General features: G+C 46.4%; 1 protein-coding gene across 1 annotated transcript in view; it reads left to right on the plus strand.

The window, feature by feature from the left end:
* The window catches only part of LOC139059289 (CRISP/Allergen/PR-1-like), a 28,838-nt gene that overhangs the window by 10,326 nt on the left and 224 nt on the right, over window positions 1-18,288 (plus strand). Inside the window, exons 2-9 of the mRNA XM_070537484.1 lie at window positions 2,189-2,781; window positions 7,048-7,135; window positions 8,889-9,058; window positions 10,149-10,255; window positions 11,634-11,758; window positions 13,704-13,847; window positions 15,446-15,699; window positions 16,876-18,288. The exon at window positions 16,876-18,288 is cut by the window's right edge and continues 224 nt beyond it. Of these exons, the coding sequence (XP_070393585.1) occupies window positions 2,221-2,781; window positions 7,048-7,135; window positions 8,889-9,058; window positions 10,149-10,255; window positions 11,634-11,758; window positions 13,704-13,847; window positions 15,446-15,699; window positions 16,876-16,965 (1,539 nt within the window). The 5' untranslated portion in view covers window positions 2,189-2,220 and the 3' untranslated portion in view covers window positions 16,966-18,288. The remainder of the gene's footprint in view (window positions 1-2,188; window positions 2,782-7,047; window positions 7,136-8,888; window positions 9,059-10,148; window positions 10,256-11,633; window positions 11,759-13,703; window positions 13,848-15,445; window positions 15,700-16,875) is intronic.

The raw sequence follows: 18,288 nt of genomic DNA on the forward strand, positions 1-18,288 counted from the left end.
CTCGTCACAAACACTGCTTTGTACCGGCGGATCTGTATGAGAGTTCATTTCCAATTGAAACAGTGCATGTGGCATGCGCCACAGCAGCACACGCTACTTCAATTGGACGCTTTATCTTTTGGCTTATTGTGCCATAAACGTTGACTTAACTATTTACCGCTTTCAAATTGCGAGAAGATACGGCCACTGATATCTAACGCAGCCGAAAAGTAGTGCTCACCCCTCTATTTACTCACTACGTTACTCATATCCATTCAAAGGTGTGAGTAACGTAAAGTGACTACGCACTCATTTTCCGTTACTCATATCAGGAGAGGCGTCACGGGTATAGGTCGTAAGAGGAGTTCCGATATCGATTGTGGGGCGGAGAAAGCGTCCGCTATTTGTTGTATTTACAACTGTCACAACACTAGGTTATCTTCTTTATCGACCTCTCGCGCTAGAAAATGCGTGCGTCCTATCAGCGAGGCGACGAGTGCGCCTCTTTTGGTTGTTGCCGCATAGCTGCGACTCGCAGATAAGAACGGAAGAAGGCAATTTTAGGCAGGCAGAGAGCGTCGGAGGCAGCGCGGCGACCGTTCATGTGAGTAGCTGGACCGGGCTCCTCGGCGAGGCGCTCAAACGCGACATCCGCGTGTGTTAGGAATGCTCGTGGAGTGAGCAAAGTTACGCTAATTTTGCGAACAATCCAAGCTTTAGCAACGATTTATTACTACTCAGTCACACATTCGCTTTCACTGACCACTGCAACCAAAGGCCATTGAAATTCGCTTGCCTAATTGGCTCCTTTGGGCGAGCTCGCAGAAGGGAGCCTATGGGGCCCGCAGATTTCAATAATTTCGGTTCCACGGGAAATTGAAAAGGAACGCGAGACTGCGGTATTATGCGCGTGGCTTTCCAGGTCCAAACAGCAAATACAGTTTATGAAAGCGCTGTCCACGATTTTATATAGTAGTACGCATGGCAAACACGTGTTATGAACGTCGTGTTTTCAAAACCAGTCAAAGGCGACGCAGGAGCTCAGCTTGCCAGCGCGAGTAGGCGATCTCTAGTCAAACAGTGGAAACGAGTTGTCCTGTACTTGTCAGGTCAACCGGCAGCACTGAGTTTATTTCGAATGCTTATTTTGGCCCACGCTGTACACTCTACATACAGGCATACTTGAGTCATAATGTTTATAACGCATGATAAGCTAGCGATGGTTACATGGGCTATACACGACGATGCTTTGTTTTCCTGAAGCAACCTTGAAACCAATGAGCCGGCAAGTTGCGTCACGCATTATCTCTCTACACAGCTTTATGAGCCGTATAGCAGTGTTGGTTTCATAACCATAATTCTGGTAGCCTTGGTTCACGCGCAGTAGCGCGCACATAAGGCACTGGAAACTGGCAAAGGTGTTACATGGAAATAGCGATGTCATTCGGTGACTACACAAAGAACCCAAGTTCAAACACTTCAGTTAAAGTTAATCGGTCCCTGCCTGGTTCCGTTGTTCTGCCTTCAGTTGCAACTCTTCGCAGAACTTTGAAAATTTGAGTTAAGGTGGTAGTAAGGGGGTCAATGCTGAGGTGAGAACGTTCTTTCTTCGGTGATTTCTTTATACGAGCGATAACCTTCACGAATAAACTATTGCATTTTGCGTGAATCACGTACATTTAGTAGAATGGTTGCTCTACAAAAAAGAGTTAGCTGCAGCTCCGACTGACTGCTTGCGGCTTGCTTTTTCGCAATTCAGCGCGCATATGAAATCGTGTTCTGAATGTGTAGTAGGTGCATTCAAACGAATGACTTGAAACACTTATTCGTTCGGATGTTCAAGATATTGTTTTTTCATGGCGCATAGTTTCTCACAGTTCGCATCTTATAAACGCGACGTGTTTTCACTTGAGACAGAACTGCTGTAGTATAAAATAATTCCGTACTTTTGTGTGCGTGTGTGCTGTTCTAGCCAAAACTATGCGTAGCTGGTAACAAATTCTTATCATCTCTAGGATTGGCACAGAAAACGTAATTGTGGGAAAACGTATGAAACTGTTGAACTCCATACGGAAACATGGCAGTAGGAGGACGAAATCAAAACAGGAAAAGAAATATAGCAAGACAGTTGGTAGTATAGGAAAAAAAACGTGTGCGGTAATAGTAAGCGAAACTCTTCGTAATCGGCCTTTTTCTTTACTGATTTCAGCTGGCCCTGATTAGGCACGCATTCCACTGAGGATGTCCGCCTTGCGGCTGCCATTTGTGCGATGCATGTTGCTGCTGTTGCTGCCGCTGCTGCTGCTGTCGCTTCATGGCCTCCCGGAGGGAGAAGCAGCACCAACCACAGTATCGACCGCGGCACCGACCACAGTATCGAGTGCGGCACCAACAACAGTATCGAGTGCGGCACCAACAACAGTATCGAGTGCGGCACCAACAACAGTATCGAGTGCGGCACCAACAACAGTATCGAGTGCGGCACCAACAACAGTATCGAGTGCAGCACCGACAACAGTATCGAGCGCAGCACCAATCACAGTATCGAGCGCAGCACCGACCACAGTACTGACCGCAGCAAGAAACGCAGCACCAACCGCAGCGTCAAACTGCAGTGAGACCTTCTTGCGCTACAACCAGAACCACACCATGTGCAGAGAGGAGCCCGCATGCCAGATCCAGGTAGCCGGCATCAACGACAATGTCAAGCAGCTCATTCTGAAGCTGCACAATCACTACCGTAGCCTCATCGCCGGCGGAGGCGAGACGCACATGCCATCGGCAGCAAACATGCTCGAGATGGTAAGGAACCATGTTGTTTTTGTATCCCGGGAAACAATTCTGGCCAAATCCAACTATATCAGACGATTGAGCTTTAGACAGATACAAGCCTTAATGATATGCTGGAGATGTTAACTTGGCTGTTCGCCTGACCTGCTGCTACAGGTGCTGAGTGAGAATTATGATACACAGGGCTTCCCACGTAACTTGAGCCAAACTTTAAAGATGTGTAAGTGCAACGTAGCTGGAACGAACCAAGCTAATGTTGTTTGCCGTCGCTTGGAGATACCTAGATTATTTTCTTTTTGCATTCCGCCTAAATAGATCTTTAGTTTTAGTTAATAATCACCTTAATTATTACAATTTGATGAAAACTGTCAATGAGAAAATTGTAGACCACCATTAAAAACTCCCGATACAGATTTCTTTTGTTCAATGCGTGCTACATAAGTGTTTTTCCGAGCGCGACAGTAGCCCGCCAATGCACGCAAAGTGCCTCGAGCAGCCAGTCGCGCGGCAATTATGCGTGCATTCGCGGGCTTCATTCACGCTCTGAAAAAACGCTTTTATGTAACACGTATTGAGCAACAGAAAGCTGTATCGCGAGTTTTTCATGTTGCTGTACAATTTTCCCATTGACACTTCCTGTAATCCTTACAGCCTTTCTAACGTGGACAGCTCGCACGTTATAGTTCGCCTTATCGCAGCAGTTGCAAATTGATGTTTACCTACGCGGATGAAAAGGTCATCGCTGTTGAAACAACACTGGAGAATTTTCCGTGACCCGTTAGCCTTTTCTTCATTCAGCTGTCGTCTTAAACTTGCCTAGCTAGTTTTCATATTCCTCGTGCGATCAAGTTTTTTTCCCCTCGTTCTTTTAGTGCGTTGCTCACATTTCTGCAACTTCTACGCTGCATCATTTGCAGGGTATAATGATCTACCTCCTACGAGCGTCGTCTTCACCAAATATATGCACTTTCCATGCTCGAAAGCTCAGGAACAAACACCTGCCACCGAAGTGCAGCGCCGGGGTGATTCGCGGCGGAAATAGGGATTATTAGGCCTAATGGCTTCTCGAGCAGCACGGTTCGCAGCTATATCTGAGTCTGAGCGGTTCGAGATTGGCCAGCCCGAGCGCAGGCTTGCGAGCACGTGAGCCAGGGGAGGTCCGCGTGTGTCACGGAGTGCGGCTGCAGCCAGGCGGCAAAGCGTCATACGAAGCCTGCAATTCGATTTCCTCGTAAGGCATTTTGCGACTCGGCACAATGCGCGCTGTGAGGTAAGCCGACCTTGGGGAAGCGCGCCTGTCAGTATACACTTCACGAGTCTCTGCCCACCGGCATTTTCGATGCGCCGACTAGGATAAGCTCGCCACTTCGAGGTGTGCTTTCTTCGTGAGCTGGCTACCATGGTATTTTTCCTTCGTAGGATTTGTGTGGACATTAAAAGCAGTTAGTTCCTAAAGCCATACGCAGTGGAGCATTTGCTGTGTCATTCATTGATGGTCTCCACTGTAACATGAGTGCCGTCTTGGCAGCAATGCGTTACCTCGCTGATGAGCGTCGCACCGTGTGTCTGGCTTATTCTGCGTTTTCAACAAGGCGGTGTACGATGAAAGCTCCTCTCCTCTCATTTACGAACGCTTAATTCAGTTCGTCTTTGTTAGATCCGGTTACTCTTTGACACTTAGTTTGGAACTTGAAATTTAGTGGTGTGTTCAGCGTTTACGTCATACTGCTCAGGTGCTGTCATTTTACTTTTACACGAACGTTTTCTTTTTAAATGCAATGATCTTAACACGTTCCTTTTCTTCTTCCTACCAGTGCTGCGGTGAGTGCTAGCCGACGTGGAAATGGTAAAATAGTGGCAATCTGGTACCGCGTCTCACCGTAAAGCTCTAAGTTAATTTTTGCAGATGCTGCTTTTCAGAAACGCCTCTTTCTGCGTAAATTATCAGTACGGAAGGGTACTACAGTGTACACCACTCCTTTAGTGCACTTCGTCGGCTCACCGTGCCGCCTTATAGAGGCCCTGGCGTCACGCTGTTGAACTCGAAGTCGCAGATTTGTTTCCGTTTGTGGTGAGCGCCTTTGATGGGGGCGAAATGGAAATACGCTCGAGCACTTACATTTAGGTGAACGTTAATATACCCCAGGGTATCCGAATTAAATCGTAGTCCCCCACTACGGCGCGCCTCCTAATCAGATCGTGGTTTTGGAACGCAAAACGCCATACTTTGCTTTTTAAACTGAGGTTGAACAGCACGAATGCAACAAAGACACGAAGTAAAAAATAGCACAGACAAGCGCTGACTGCCAACTGGAACTTTAGTTGAAATTCTCCAGCCAGAGGGGAAGGGGGGGGGGTTACAACTTATTCCAGCGTAGGCATGCGTACACAAGTCGCACATCTGCAAAATCAGCACCATCTTAATCTTTCATGCAAAAAAAAAAGCTGTTTCTTTTTCCGACAAAGCTCACACAACTCGCTCAGTGCTACCTTAATGCAAGGGTTTGCTGTGCCTCTCTTAATCAATTTAGAGTGTGCGCTGTCTATTTCCTCGGGGTTAACATTACGCACGAGGGCGCAACGTACCATGGTGTCTGTGCATGTAAGTTTCTAGCAACAACCTTCGAACTCTCCGAAAAGAGCCTACGAACACCACACAGCGTTTCTAACTTATCACTTCAGTCACGGCGCACTGTAACTTGATTAGAAACAAGGGGGGAGGTTCGTGGAGCTCTTCCCGGAAGTGCGAAGCGGTCAGTGATAGCCTTGGAATGCGGGCACCAGCAAAACCGAGAGCCTCAACTCTTGCTTGCACATTCGTTCCCGTTATCACTCTCTAGGTCCGGAAAGACTGCATAACGCCCTTGTCAAGAAACACGCACAGCTCCTTACGGGAGCGAACGCAACTTGCTCACCTAAAGCACCCGTACACTACTACGGATACAAATTCCCAGAAGTCGGAAGGAGGCATTGTAAATGTGCAGTGGAAAATTGCCACTCTTTTGGTGCTGTACTTTGGGAGAACGCTGTTTCTCCACAATAAATAATTCTTTATCAGCCACTTTTTTTACGGAAATTTCCAACGAGAACGGTATAGGCACTCCAGAGAACTGGCACTGGGAATCAGTATTTAGTGAGTACGCTTGTCAAGCGAGGGGAACAGCTTGCCTAATACTTTATTATTCTATAAGTGCTAGTTGAAGTGGATGGTTTAGCTGTGAGAAAAGAGTTTCTTGAATGTTCGCAAGTACAGTACCGTCGGCTATTGAAGGGAACATCCAGTTGCACCTCACTTATCAATCGCAGCTGAGATGTAGCAAGCAAGGGTGAGGGGCTGACGAGTCCCTCCTAATTAAGTTAAACAAGTGTCGTTATGTTCACTTTAATTGCAGTTTAGGCGTTCCCTTAAAAAATGCACCAATCTGCACATCGGTCTAGAAATATTGGAAAGGAACAACGGAGTTCTGCTGGAGCATAAGCGCATATGCTACATTGATTTCTTGTCAGGTCTTCAGCTGAGGCCCACGAGGTGCACGTCCTTGAAGACAAAGCGCGTGACTTCATACCAAGAAGTGGGAACCCTTTGATTCAAGTTGACCTCGTGGCCATGTAAGAAGGCGGCGTTTCTCGGCAAAAAAAAAATATTAATAACGCCCCTCCGGAGGTCTGTGCCAACTTTGATGCCGACTACGGCGCGAGCCGCTGAGATGGTAAATACCAAGTGACGTTGAATAGCGAGCCTGTCACGTCTCGTCTACACAGCGAAACAAGGTGGTTCCGTCTAGTGCGATTCTATGGATTCTCGGCTGTACGTTTAATGAACACATAGATCGTAAACAGTGTTTTCACGTCTCCTCTCTCCTATGCTCGTTACTTGCTAATGCGTATTGGAGTTCTGTCCGCATAAAATCGTGTACTGCGTAAGATCGACTGATAGATGGGTTCTGCTTATGAAAAATTAACTATTACATTTAGGATGTCAATGCTACCTCGTCGTCGAAAAAATCATTTCTGTCCTTTTCGGCCCTTTTCTGTCGTTATGGAACATGTTAGACCAGTGTTTTTCTTCTGTTTCTGTTTAGACGCTATTCTGTGAAATTATAGGGTACAAGAGGCAGTGGTCTAAGATAAGTGATGCCTTCGAATAAGAGGTTGCACCAGCTTTCCCACATGCTGCACATTTCCTACCACCAATTTTGCTTCCCAGCCAACAGCGCTTCTGCAGGATGACTATGCATGAGCCTGAAATTTCTACAAGTATTCCCGTGTTCTGTGCAGGAGTGGGACGATGACTTGGCGAGTGTGGCCCAGGCGCATGCGAACCTGTGCCAGTTCGAACACGACTGCCCGTCTTGCAGATCGCTGGGTAAGTGTCCAAAAACATATGACGTTGTCACTGTTGCCTAATCGCAACGAGCAAAACAATTCATAGAGAGGCAATCTGTGACAGCCGATTGAAGGCTCAGTATTGACGAGAGCAGTTTCGGCTGGTTTGTACATGACGACAGAGCAATATCGCCATAACGAGACAACAACGAAGGACACAAGGCACATGTTTTTACTCTAGTACTCTGTCTTTAGCTTAATACTGCCCATAAAGATGCAGCAATGACGAAAGTACACCCTTTTGCCCCTTGACCCCCTGCCCTAACTTCTATCCCTCAGAGCTCGTGACATTTGTTTCGCAACACACGATACGAGTGTGCCACATGAGAGAATAGACAAAATGGAAATATGTGCACAGAATAACGGCATCTATCAAGTGTTGACGGCTGTCTTAACGCGGGAGCTTATTTTTATCTACCTGTTGTTAGGTAATATTAACAGAACCGGACCTTTTTCACGAACTTCAGGACGACCTACTTAGAAATCAGCCACCGGTGGTATTATTTTTCTCTCGCACTGTTTCCGTGAGTTGGCAGAATAATATTATGTCATGCTTAAAGAATTTATCAACTTGTTATTGGGCATTTTGGTTTCACTCTTCTAAAACAATGAGAAAGAAAGAAGCTCGCTAAGGGTAGAAGTCATCACACAAGCCGGGTCTAGCAAAGTGAAAGTCTGTAGAGTCAAAGACTCTATGCGAATACATGTACATCGAGGAATCAGCAACTGCTACATGTACACATATTCTAAAAAAAACTGCGCGTTTGAAATTACGTTCGTAGCACAACTTTGGGTCTCATAGTTACCTGCTGCCTACTTCTTTTTTTAATTCAGCTCCTGCGCAGCCAGTAACTATATATTCGCCACCTTTACGGCGGACTTGTCAATGTCATGCCTACTTTTTATTCCTGCTGATCAGTTGAAATATGGGTGGCCAGAAAGAATGTTTCTATTGAAAAAAATTCCACAGCTTATATTCACCTTATATTCAATTTGCCAAAGAGACGAACTTGTTTAAGATACGCTTACATTATTTCCTGTACTATTGCTATTGCTCGCAATACCTGTGTAATCTATCCGAAACGTTACGAGTTCACATTGGAATACAGTAAATTGCATAGTATATGCCCCGAGCAGGACTGCAAACCCACAAGACAGGTAGCCGGGGCACAATAATTTAACAAAATCGAGTGTTAACCAAAACCAACCTGGCGATCGTCATCTTCTTCACTTCTAGTGCTTGCCTTGTGTACACGCATTCCTTGTGTACACGCATTCTACACCTCATCCACCCTCATTCGGGCCCGAAGGGTTCATGTTTCAGTTTTTACATGCAATAGGTGATAAAAATAAGTGCATTGATGCCTGCCTGCCTGCCTGCCTGCCTGCCTGCCTGCCTGCATATATATAAAGCCCGGTGCATCAGGCCAACTACAGCTCGTAGCAGCGCTCATTTTGTTCAAGCGGACATATTAAAACGCCGTTATAACACGCAAAATGCTTTCATTGCAAATTTAGGACTCAGTAGCGAAAACGGATTCGCTCGCAAATGGCACCACACGACGCTGTGACCAGATGTCACGTGGAACCTTCCGCGAAGAGCTACTCGGAACAAAAGCGATGTATATATAGGTAAACGAAGGCGTGAGAGATATCGGTAAAGTTTTTATTACCGGGGGACAGTGAATTTGTTTCGTCCTTCGTAAATTCATTCAATGCTCTTACACCTGCAGAAAAGTTTCCCGCCGTCGGCCAGAACCTGTGCCTCGACAGGACGACAAGATTTAATCCACAGCCGGACTGGGAAAGCTGCGTGCGGCGCTGGTACGATGAGGTGTCCCTCTTTTCCAACGCATCGCGCTCCCCATTCCAGTTCGACCTTCCCACGGGGCATTTCACGCAGGTAGGCAAATGCACAAGCGTACGGACAGATGCCATGCTTTCAGTTCCGTGCACAGTGTCGTAGCCATGTGCATAAGGGCAGTATTTTGTGCGGTGCATATTTATGGGGTGACGGAGATGGCGGAGATGACTTCATCACTAGGCGTTATTCATCAGCGCTTCTGACTTAATTCCTCCGTGTCAGTTTGGTCCTGATAGGAGCCAGCCACTCAGCCTCGTATTTGGAAGGGGTGATAGGAGCGGTTGCTCTGGAAGTGGTGATGGTGGGCATTTCTATAGTGCATCTGCGATGTTGACATCGCGTACGCTGTCACGTGTTGTGCAACGCCGCTGTCAAGGTGGTGGGTCCTCAGTTAATCCTCAGCAAGCAGGCTCGCGCCTTCTCCTGTTAGCGTGGCGATTGTTTGCGCATGCCTTATTAATGTGAACATGCGCGATTAGCTGTCGAACGACGAATGACGGGAGCTTCCCGACGCACGCGCCAGGCCGAGGTGGGCGTTCGTCGGCGAGCCAACGGCACACCTCATAGTGGAGTCGTAGAGTTGTGCCGGCCCTCCTGACAAGAGCGCTGACGCCATCTACTGAGTGTTAGACATAATCCAAAGCAGAACTCCTGCAGACTCCGACGCCCCAAGGCAGTTGTGCCGCACCAGCTGCGTGTTCGTAAACAAAGGGGCGCCCGGACTCGGCGTGCTGCTTATGTAGCTGCTTGGGTCCACACCGTAGAGTCGGTGAAACTAATTCTAGAGTAATATCTGAGCAACAAATCGACAACCGCAAGGGCACCACCTTTGCTGTTCGGTATGGATAGATTCGGCAGGTCTGGCGTGTATGGACTCGGCAACCACGTGGGTGCTATGGTTTTTTTTTTTCCACGACCGCATTCCGACGGGGACGAAATAAAAAAGAAAGCGTCCATTGTGATTAGATTTAAGGACGTGTGAAATAATCCCTGGTAGTTCAAATTAATCCGGAGCACCGCCTTGGCTAAGTCGACCCTCCGGTTCTCAGTTCAATCAATTTTCATACGCGCACACACACGTGTTGCTCATCCTGAGGCCTTATCACCGTTTCATTTTGCGCTGTCGCAGATGGTGTGGGCGACAACGTGGAAGATCGGCTGCGGCTACACGCGCTACCCTTCCACCGAGCCGCCATTCCTCTACGACCTTCTCTACACCTGCGACTACGGGCCAGGGTCAGTGGACGCATTGTTGCAGACGGCGTATATGTTTTCCCGATATGTTGTTGTTATTTGTGTGTGCATTCTATGAGATGGAAATCTGAGAATTGTAACTTTACTTGCTCGCATGGAAATATGCAGTTAGTGCGTTGCCCGAGTTTTGAGTGGATTTGTATATCACTCGGACACGACAGCTTTACCCTGAAAGAAGTGACGAGCGTGAAGGTCAGGTGATTTCTAAAGGTTGTCAAGGCTCACCTCCGATCAAATATGGAGCAGACGGGGCTTCAGTGCTTTGTTTATTTAGTGTAGCTTCAAGGTACACTTAAATATTCCCATGAAAAAAAAATTCTGCGGGTGTTACACTCTTGAAACACAAGAAGGCGAAAGCCTGCTGCACATATGTTGATACACGAAGTTGTGCAATCAGGGCTATACTTCTTGCAAGGCATAACGAGCCGCAATGGGAGGTACACGTGTGGCATTGAGGCGGCCTCCCCAGTAAGGCACAGCGGCACGCACTTCATCCGCAGTGGCGTATACTTGTGCGGCCGTCCTAGCGAGCCGCAAGAGCGTGCTCGCCGCCGGCACCCGCCGCTCCTTCTGCGATGTCAGTGCACAGTGCGCGCTCGCTCACTTTTCCGTGCAACAACACCTGGCGCGAGGCAGCAATCGCTAGATAAAAATTCGGCAGACACTTCAGACTACTTACGCGTGCAAACGCGAAAGCGCTACACCCTTTGTAGACCTCGGAACGTCAACGCGCGTTGACCTCCTCTGCACCGTCACGTGCGCCTGCCAGTGACGCACGCATTGGTCGGCGTGATGGCTGCCTCGTGACGTGTGCAATCAGGCACGCTCTAGGCACACACTTAGTAAGCCAGAACCACGGAACAGCCATGGCTTCAGGGAAGCGTACTCGTCTCGCACCCAGGAGGTCCGGTTTCGATTCTTACACAGACCGAAATTTACTAAATTTGCTTTTCAAAGCCATCGATTTAATTCGTTCACGGGCACTCACTCGCGCTTACCGTAATATTACAAAATAAATTGGGTTCTTAATAAAATAATTATTATTCCGAAGCTACTGCTCTGTCATGGCTATAGTTGATTCTGCATGGAAGAATAAAAGAGTTACACTTTATATAAAATTGTGGTTGTAAAAAAAAAAAAGAAAGAAACAGTGAAATTTGGAACTTAACTGAATGTCGTCATCGCGCTTTGGTTATCGATAAGAAAATATTAGAAAGGGATGTTAGACATTAACTTCTCGCGTATCAGAAACTGAAAAAAACTCTGTACGTATGGTTTATCATTATATAGCCCTCTTGAGCGTTTGAGCAGTCGCTTTAAAGTTTGCCTTACATTTGCTTCACTTGGGTCCTTCTTCCAGAGGAAACATCGTGGGCGGCGAGATGTATGAGGAAGGTGACGCGTGCTCCAACTGTCCCGAGGGAACCTGCTGTGGGAGTTCTTGTGAAGAACAGAACGTCGACACACGCTTCAAGGGACTGTGCAGTGAGTTCTTATAACGCAATCTCTCTGTATTTCGTGTTCAGGAGAAGCTTGTTAGCTTGCTTCTAAACACATGGAACGTTCAGTAAGAATGAGCAATCGTATGTGTTCTAAGCGTTGTTTGTTCTAGCAAGAGTAACTTGAAAAAGAAGAGGCAGATAATAAAGCTTTAAATTAGGGGACACAAGAGGCTCACGTTACACTTGAGCACAAGCAGACTTTGGGTTACTGCGCATGCAGGGCGCCTGTGTACCTTCATCTAAAACTATCTATAGTAATTATATTTCCTCCAACAACACAACGTTCGCTCAATACGAACCTCGCAGCCCCATTCATGCATGTCATGCATTGCGCAGCCAGCACATGCCAAATTCATGTAGTCGTTCGCGACGCTCAAAGCTCCACTTTTCATCGGTCGTGATATAGAGATAAATTGTTGGCCCTGGAATGAGGACACCACCCACTCGACCTCAAGAGCAATGACCTCGATGGTCCATGTTCTCTCTCTCTCTCTCTCTCTCTCTCTCTCTCTGTTGGCCCATGCACTAGTGCGAAAAAAAAAACTCTAGCTGCAGCTGCGGACAGATGGAGCCATTTACGTTCCCCGTCCGAAAGCCTAAAGCGTCGGAAGAGAAAGTGCTGAGAGCATGCGTAGTGTATACTCATTTGATAACGACAGCTTGCGCATAGCATATTTATATCGCTATGCACTCTGCCAAGAAAGCTTGCGGGACAATGCGTGACTTGCAAAAAAAAAAGGCTGAATTCCCGCAAAGCTTGAACACACAGTCCCGAATTCAGTTTCATCTTGTAAAAGTGCTTCCGATCTATGCAATCATCATTTAAAGAGCGCGCCTTAGAAGAGCAGAAATTTGCGTTTGCCGTGGAGTCCGTGTCCGGTAAACTTTTGTCGCCGACTACACATGTTCTCATAATTGGTAAATTGACAGATTTATTCTAGGCTTGACAGAACAAGCTTGTCATATTTAAGCCACATTGAAGCGCCTTTATTACCTATTTTCGTGATTCTTTGGCACCATCTCTTTGGATAGAGAGGAGAAAAAGTGGGGGAAGGGTTAGTGAGAAGAAAAGCAGAGGCCAGCTTAAGGCACATTCTTACATTGCGTTGGGGCAAGAGGGACAGAAAGACTGACAGGATTAGTGATGATGACTACAGATGGAAGAGGCAATAGGAATAGCGGGCAAGTCTTTCTTGTAGCCTGGAGTCAAGATTTGTACTTTTTATTTTCCCTCGAATTTGCCTTCCCGCTATGTCTTTATCTCAGTCTTTCAACTTTACCTCTCCTTGTATGTCGTTCAGTATATATACATGGTTTCAACGCATTACTGCAACATAGTGTATGTGCACGCACTGCTCTGTATGGTGCTGTTAAATTGTGACTCAAGTGGCGTTCACAGAGAGTTGCCGTTGCACAGGTTTATTGCGAACGAGTATCCCTGGTGAAAATTCAAGGCTCTCCATGTTGCTCAACAGCGGGTAGCAGCAACTTCCACGCTTTGCAGCTTGACAAAGTTCAGGGAATAAAGCTGTGCCTAGAGAATGTGGCCGCTAAGCCACTCATGCTTCTTTGTGATATTCAGTTCAAGCGGCATTAGCCGCTTTTTCCCGCCATTGTTGATCATGTCCTGCTTAAAGACAACGTCATTGAGAAATCGTCGAAGCCACGCGAGCCCCACCAGTTGTCGTGCACCACTCCATAACCATGCGAGAAAAAATCAAACTGAAAACAACTCTATGCCGCCGCCAAGTCAGTGTAAGAGGTCTCCGCCTCGGGATTCCGCGACCTAAGCATGAGGTACTCGATGCCTGCAAGTGCAAACTCCTGTTACCGCATGCAATTTTGGCATGCGTCTCGGTAAAACATACATGGTAAAATGTTCGGGAGAGCTGACGTGCGTCGTTCCTTTCTGGTATTTTTTTTTCCAGAGCCAACGACTCCTTATGGTCCTAAGCCCTCCGTGGACAAGAAGCACCTTATCTGGGCGTGTCTTTTCAACAACGAGACATCCGAATTGTGCGAGACGGTCTCTGATCCTCCGGACGCTTTCAACACGAAGCGGTTGTTTGGTGGTACGTTCTTTGAGACATGCTTTTATTTCTAATTCAAGTTGTATTGGCCAGCTATACCGAGGGAAAACATAGTCTCAAAACACCTGCACTTGATCAAGGATTTTAAACCCCGCAACTAAATTGCACTCGATGTTCTTCAAAACCAGCACCGTGTTGTTAGTCTAGCTCAGGACTCCTAAAACAGACATGGCGACGGCGGGCAGGCTATACATATGGCTGAGAAACAGACAGGTTGACATTGTTATGTATTGCGGCATGTTTTAGTGCGGGCAATGCTAATTCAGTATATTATGGGCGTCCTCTGTTGGCACCTCAAATTATGGCACAAGTTTACAGAAAGCAAGACTAGCTTTCAAAATACAGACGCCATGCGTTTTTACCAACCAGACCTTAGCGGCACCGAAGCAGATGAGTAGCAAATGTGCGTCCCACCTTGTATGCAAGGGATGGTCCACAACTGTACTAATGTTGGTTTGTGTATATAGAGAGGTCGGCACCAAGCGTGGCTTGGTTACCGCTAATTCTTTTCACCAGTTCATCGTGCCGCCATAGTTTTTAACGGTGTCTGCTGGGCACCTCCTAGGTGTTGTTCTGCTTAGGCCTAGTTAATCTCTTGTCAGTAAAAATAAACTATACATTGTTTTTTAAAAGAGCCAAAAGACTGCACCTAGCAAGGTTTGAGAAATTTCTTTACTGAGCCACCTCCCGTAGCTTAGTGGCTGTAGCGTTGCGCTGCTGACCTCAAGGTCGCTGGTTCGATCCTGGCCCTAGCGACCGCATTTCGATCAGGATGGCATGCAAGAACGCTCGCGCACCGTGAATTGGGTCTGCCCTGAAGAATTCCGGTTGGTGAAAATTAATCGGGAGTTCCCCACCATTGCGTGCGTCGTAATCAGATCGCGGTTCTGGCAGGCCTAAAATCCCAGAAATAAATTTAATTTTACAGAGCCGCAATGATCACAAATGCGGAAAAAAAGCGTGACGTCACACTCAGTTACTGGCGCTGGGGTTTTCGGCGCGAAACAAGAAATGAAACTTCGACCTTCAATTCTTCTTCTAATACAAAGCCTATTAGTGTGAAATTTACGAAAGTAGAGCAACAGCAATACAATACAAACAATACCTTTCAAACAATGCCTCATCCATCTAAAGTGATTTAGGATTGCTCTTTAGTGTTTCTTAGGGATAAAAGCAGACAGACAAGTTTCTCATAATGAGGTTATGCCCATGCGGACAAGGTTATTTTCTTCCTCTTTGTTTTTCGAGGTTTGCTCTGTGTCGTTCCATGTAGTGTAATGCGTACAGCAACACGGGACGAACAAGAGCTATATCTTGACATATACTTCTCTAAAAACACCACGCCTGTTCGCTTTGTACATACTTTTGTCACATTTCGGTTATTTCATAAACGCTCGATCACGCAGCAACGTTTACTCCAATATGTCCCAGCACGCAATTGGAAGTAGGAGCACTGAAAAATCTTGCATCCCATCGCCGGACAATCTGCGAAATATGAAACTTGCTCCGCCTTTCCTATACTTCGGGAGTTCGTAAGCATCGCGGTATGGCGTTCGCTTAACGGTCGTTGGTCTTTGCAGCTGGCTACCTGGAGACCGTGGTCGAGGGCGGCAAGCGGGCCGAAGTAAAGTTCCAGCGTATCATCAAGAGCCCGCATTTAAACATCGAGTACGCCAAGGGCCCGAGCATGGCGGGCAACAATGCGGACGGCTCGCTGCGACTCCTGCTGACGTCGCCAGCGCTGCAGTTTTTCCAGATCGACGCCGAAATTGGCGGCGACTACACGGGCTACCAGATGTACTCCTTCTCCCTGGACTTTCGCATACCCGTCCAGGTAGGTACCACACAGCAGTGAGACTTTCAAAGCAGTGCTGGCATAATATTTTCTATTTTTTTGTGTAAATATAAGGTCCCAGACCTTAAACATAAATAGTAACCCTACACAATTTACTGTAATAGCTTTGTTGGAATGTAAAAATTATGCACCTGGGACAAAGATGACGAGTACAGAGGACTCTTTCCTTTGATGAAACTTGCTCCAATGTGCGTATTTTCACATAACTAATTTTCCGTAATAGGTTCCTTCGAACCGCCTTTGGTTTCATTTCCCAGGAGGTCTATTTGTCATGATGCACAAGGTGGTCACTTTGGTACCGAACACCGTGACGTTTTAGCTCCCTATCCGACTCACTCAGATAGTCGCCTTTCGTGAAATAAACAAAATCTAATTCATAGAACGACAAGGTAGTGAAGCCATCCTTTCTTTCTGACTTATCCGGTACCCTAAATAGAAAGAGAAAATCGGCTTATATAAGCAAAACCATTTTTTTTTGAAAACTCGGGCTTAATTTATTTGCCGGAAGAACGTTGGTCACTCTGAGAAAGTGGACGCCAATGTTTTCTTCAATGAATTTCACTTTAGAACCGTGGCGCCTGCCGTGAATGAGACGTCACGAAGTTTAAAATATTTTCGCGCGTTTGCGCAGCTTTATGCAGAGGAAATATTCAAAACTAAAGTTCAGTATCTGGTACCTATGGAATGCACTAGAATTCTTGTTCATCGCGACTCCTTGACATGTCCCGAAGAGATGCTGTCAATGTCCATGACGTCACAAGGTCAAACGCGGAAACCATTAAATGGTGGCGCCACCCGTTTACTGTTCTTTCGTCTTGCATAGCTTATCAAGGCGGCGCTCAATGTAACAGTGACATTTTCGGCATCACAGGGCTGTAATTTATCAATACAGCCTCATTTAATACTAATCTTAATTTAACGCCTTTTTGGTAACTTTTTTAGCTTATTATCTCCTCTATACCACTGCCGCAAGCGTTATCGGATGTTACATTTTACCGGATAATGCGTTTTATTGCGTACACATCTAGCAACTTATTGAGAAGCCCTTTGAAGCGTTTCCTGCCGACCAGCGGTTGCTTTGCGGCAGAAAAAGAAATAAAATCAGTGTTCCAGCTAGAAGCTTACGCAATGTGCCGTGACTGTCCGCTTTCGCAGGTTGGCTTCTCCTACTCAGTTCCAGCGAACAGCTCTGCGCAGTACTTCAGCCTCTACAAGCTCGTCGTAAATCAAGGAGCCTGTTCGTAAGCCTTCTAAGGATGTTGTGGTGCCATTTCAGCTGCACATTGTTTCATGTCGGACAAAACGTGTTTTACAACTACTCCTGGCTTGTGTACGTGCTACATGATGTGCACGCTACAAGAGCCGGGTATCAAATTGCCTGACTCGAGGTGTTCTGTGAGCCTGCTCATTTGCTGGATCACAACCTATGGTGAGATTGTGTGTCTGACGCAGCATTCTATGTGGAGCAGTTTTGAGGCTCCGCTCTCTTGTCACTTTTTATTAGTGGCGTGGTCTCATTCTTCTGTGCACGTAAATTTTGTTCTGTTACATTTCTCTGTGTTCGTGTAACTGTACTGTGATGTTTGCGACACTGCAAAATTCATGAGGCTTGTCTATTGTTTCATGACATCATTCTTTTTATTCATTTCAATTTTAACCACTTCCAATCGTTTCGGACAAGTAGGCTGAAGTGCAGCCTACTTATTTTATGTCCTACAGTGTACATAAAATAGACTGATGGTGGTGGTGATGATGACGATGAAACCGAAGCGTGTAGCTTCCTTGGTCGTATCCGTCCGCTTCTAACGTGCACCACTGCGCACACTGTTAGCTTGATTTCAGTAACTTGGCTTAATATACTTCAGCCGTTGCTTACCTGAAGCAAGTTATAGCGCATGAAAAGGAGGGCCACTGTCTGTTGCAGTCGGGCATGTGTTATATTGCCTAAAGAATCAATCGATCACCGTTTACATTTTTCGGTGCATTGGCAAAGCAATTTTTTTGCGCAGTCACAATGTTTTGTGCGTGTCAACAGCATTGTATGTTGTGCCGTCGTCTTTCGCCAATTTGTGTTGTGCGTTGTTACTTAAAACAATTAGTCAGAACTCGGTTAAAAAAAATTCAGTTCTGTTGCCTATTCACTTTGACAAAACATTTGGTGCTTTCTTGATAAAACAAGTGTTCTTTACCACAGTTTTCAGACTTGCCGTCGTAGGAGGATCCAAAAATTGCATTTAGTGTACTCCGAGACCCTGCGCCAATTGAATTTTTCAGTTTGTTTTAGCTCCCGCAGATGCATACGCGGATTTATATTGACTTGCAGCTTCGCTGGGCACGTTAGCCGATATTTCTAATGTGAGCGAGAACTTTTTCATGCTGTTCATTATTGCTATTCGGCTATCGCTTTCCAGTGTCGCTTCTCTAATGCTCGTCAAGCTTGCGTCTGCGGAAAGCTGAATTGGCGCGTTTAACGAGCACAGATGGGTGCTTGAGACAGCAGCTAATGATGCTATTCTTATTCTCCCTGTATATATTACGTTTACGTTTTTATAGCAATGGATCCTCGTG

This window comes from Dermacentor albipictus, chromosome 4 (assembly GCF_038994185.2).
Source record: "Dermacentor albipictus isolate Rhodes 1998 colony chromosome 4, USDA_Dalb.pri_finalv2, whole genome shotgun sequence".
Classification (NCBI taxonomy): Eukaryota; Metazoa; Arthropoda; class Arachnida; order Ixodida; family Ixodidae; genus Dermacentor; species Dermacentor albipictus.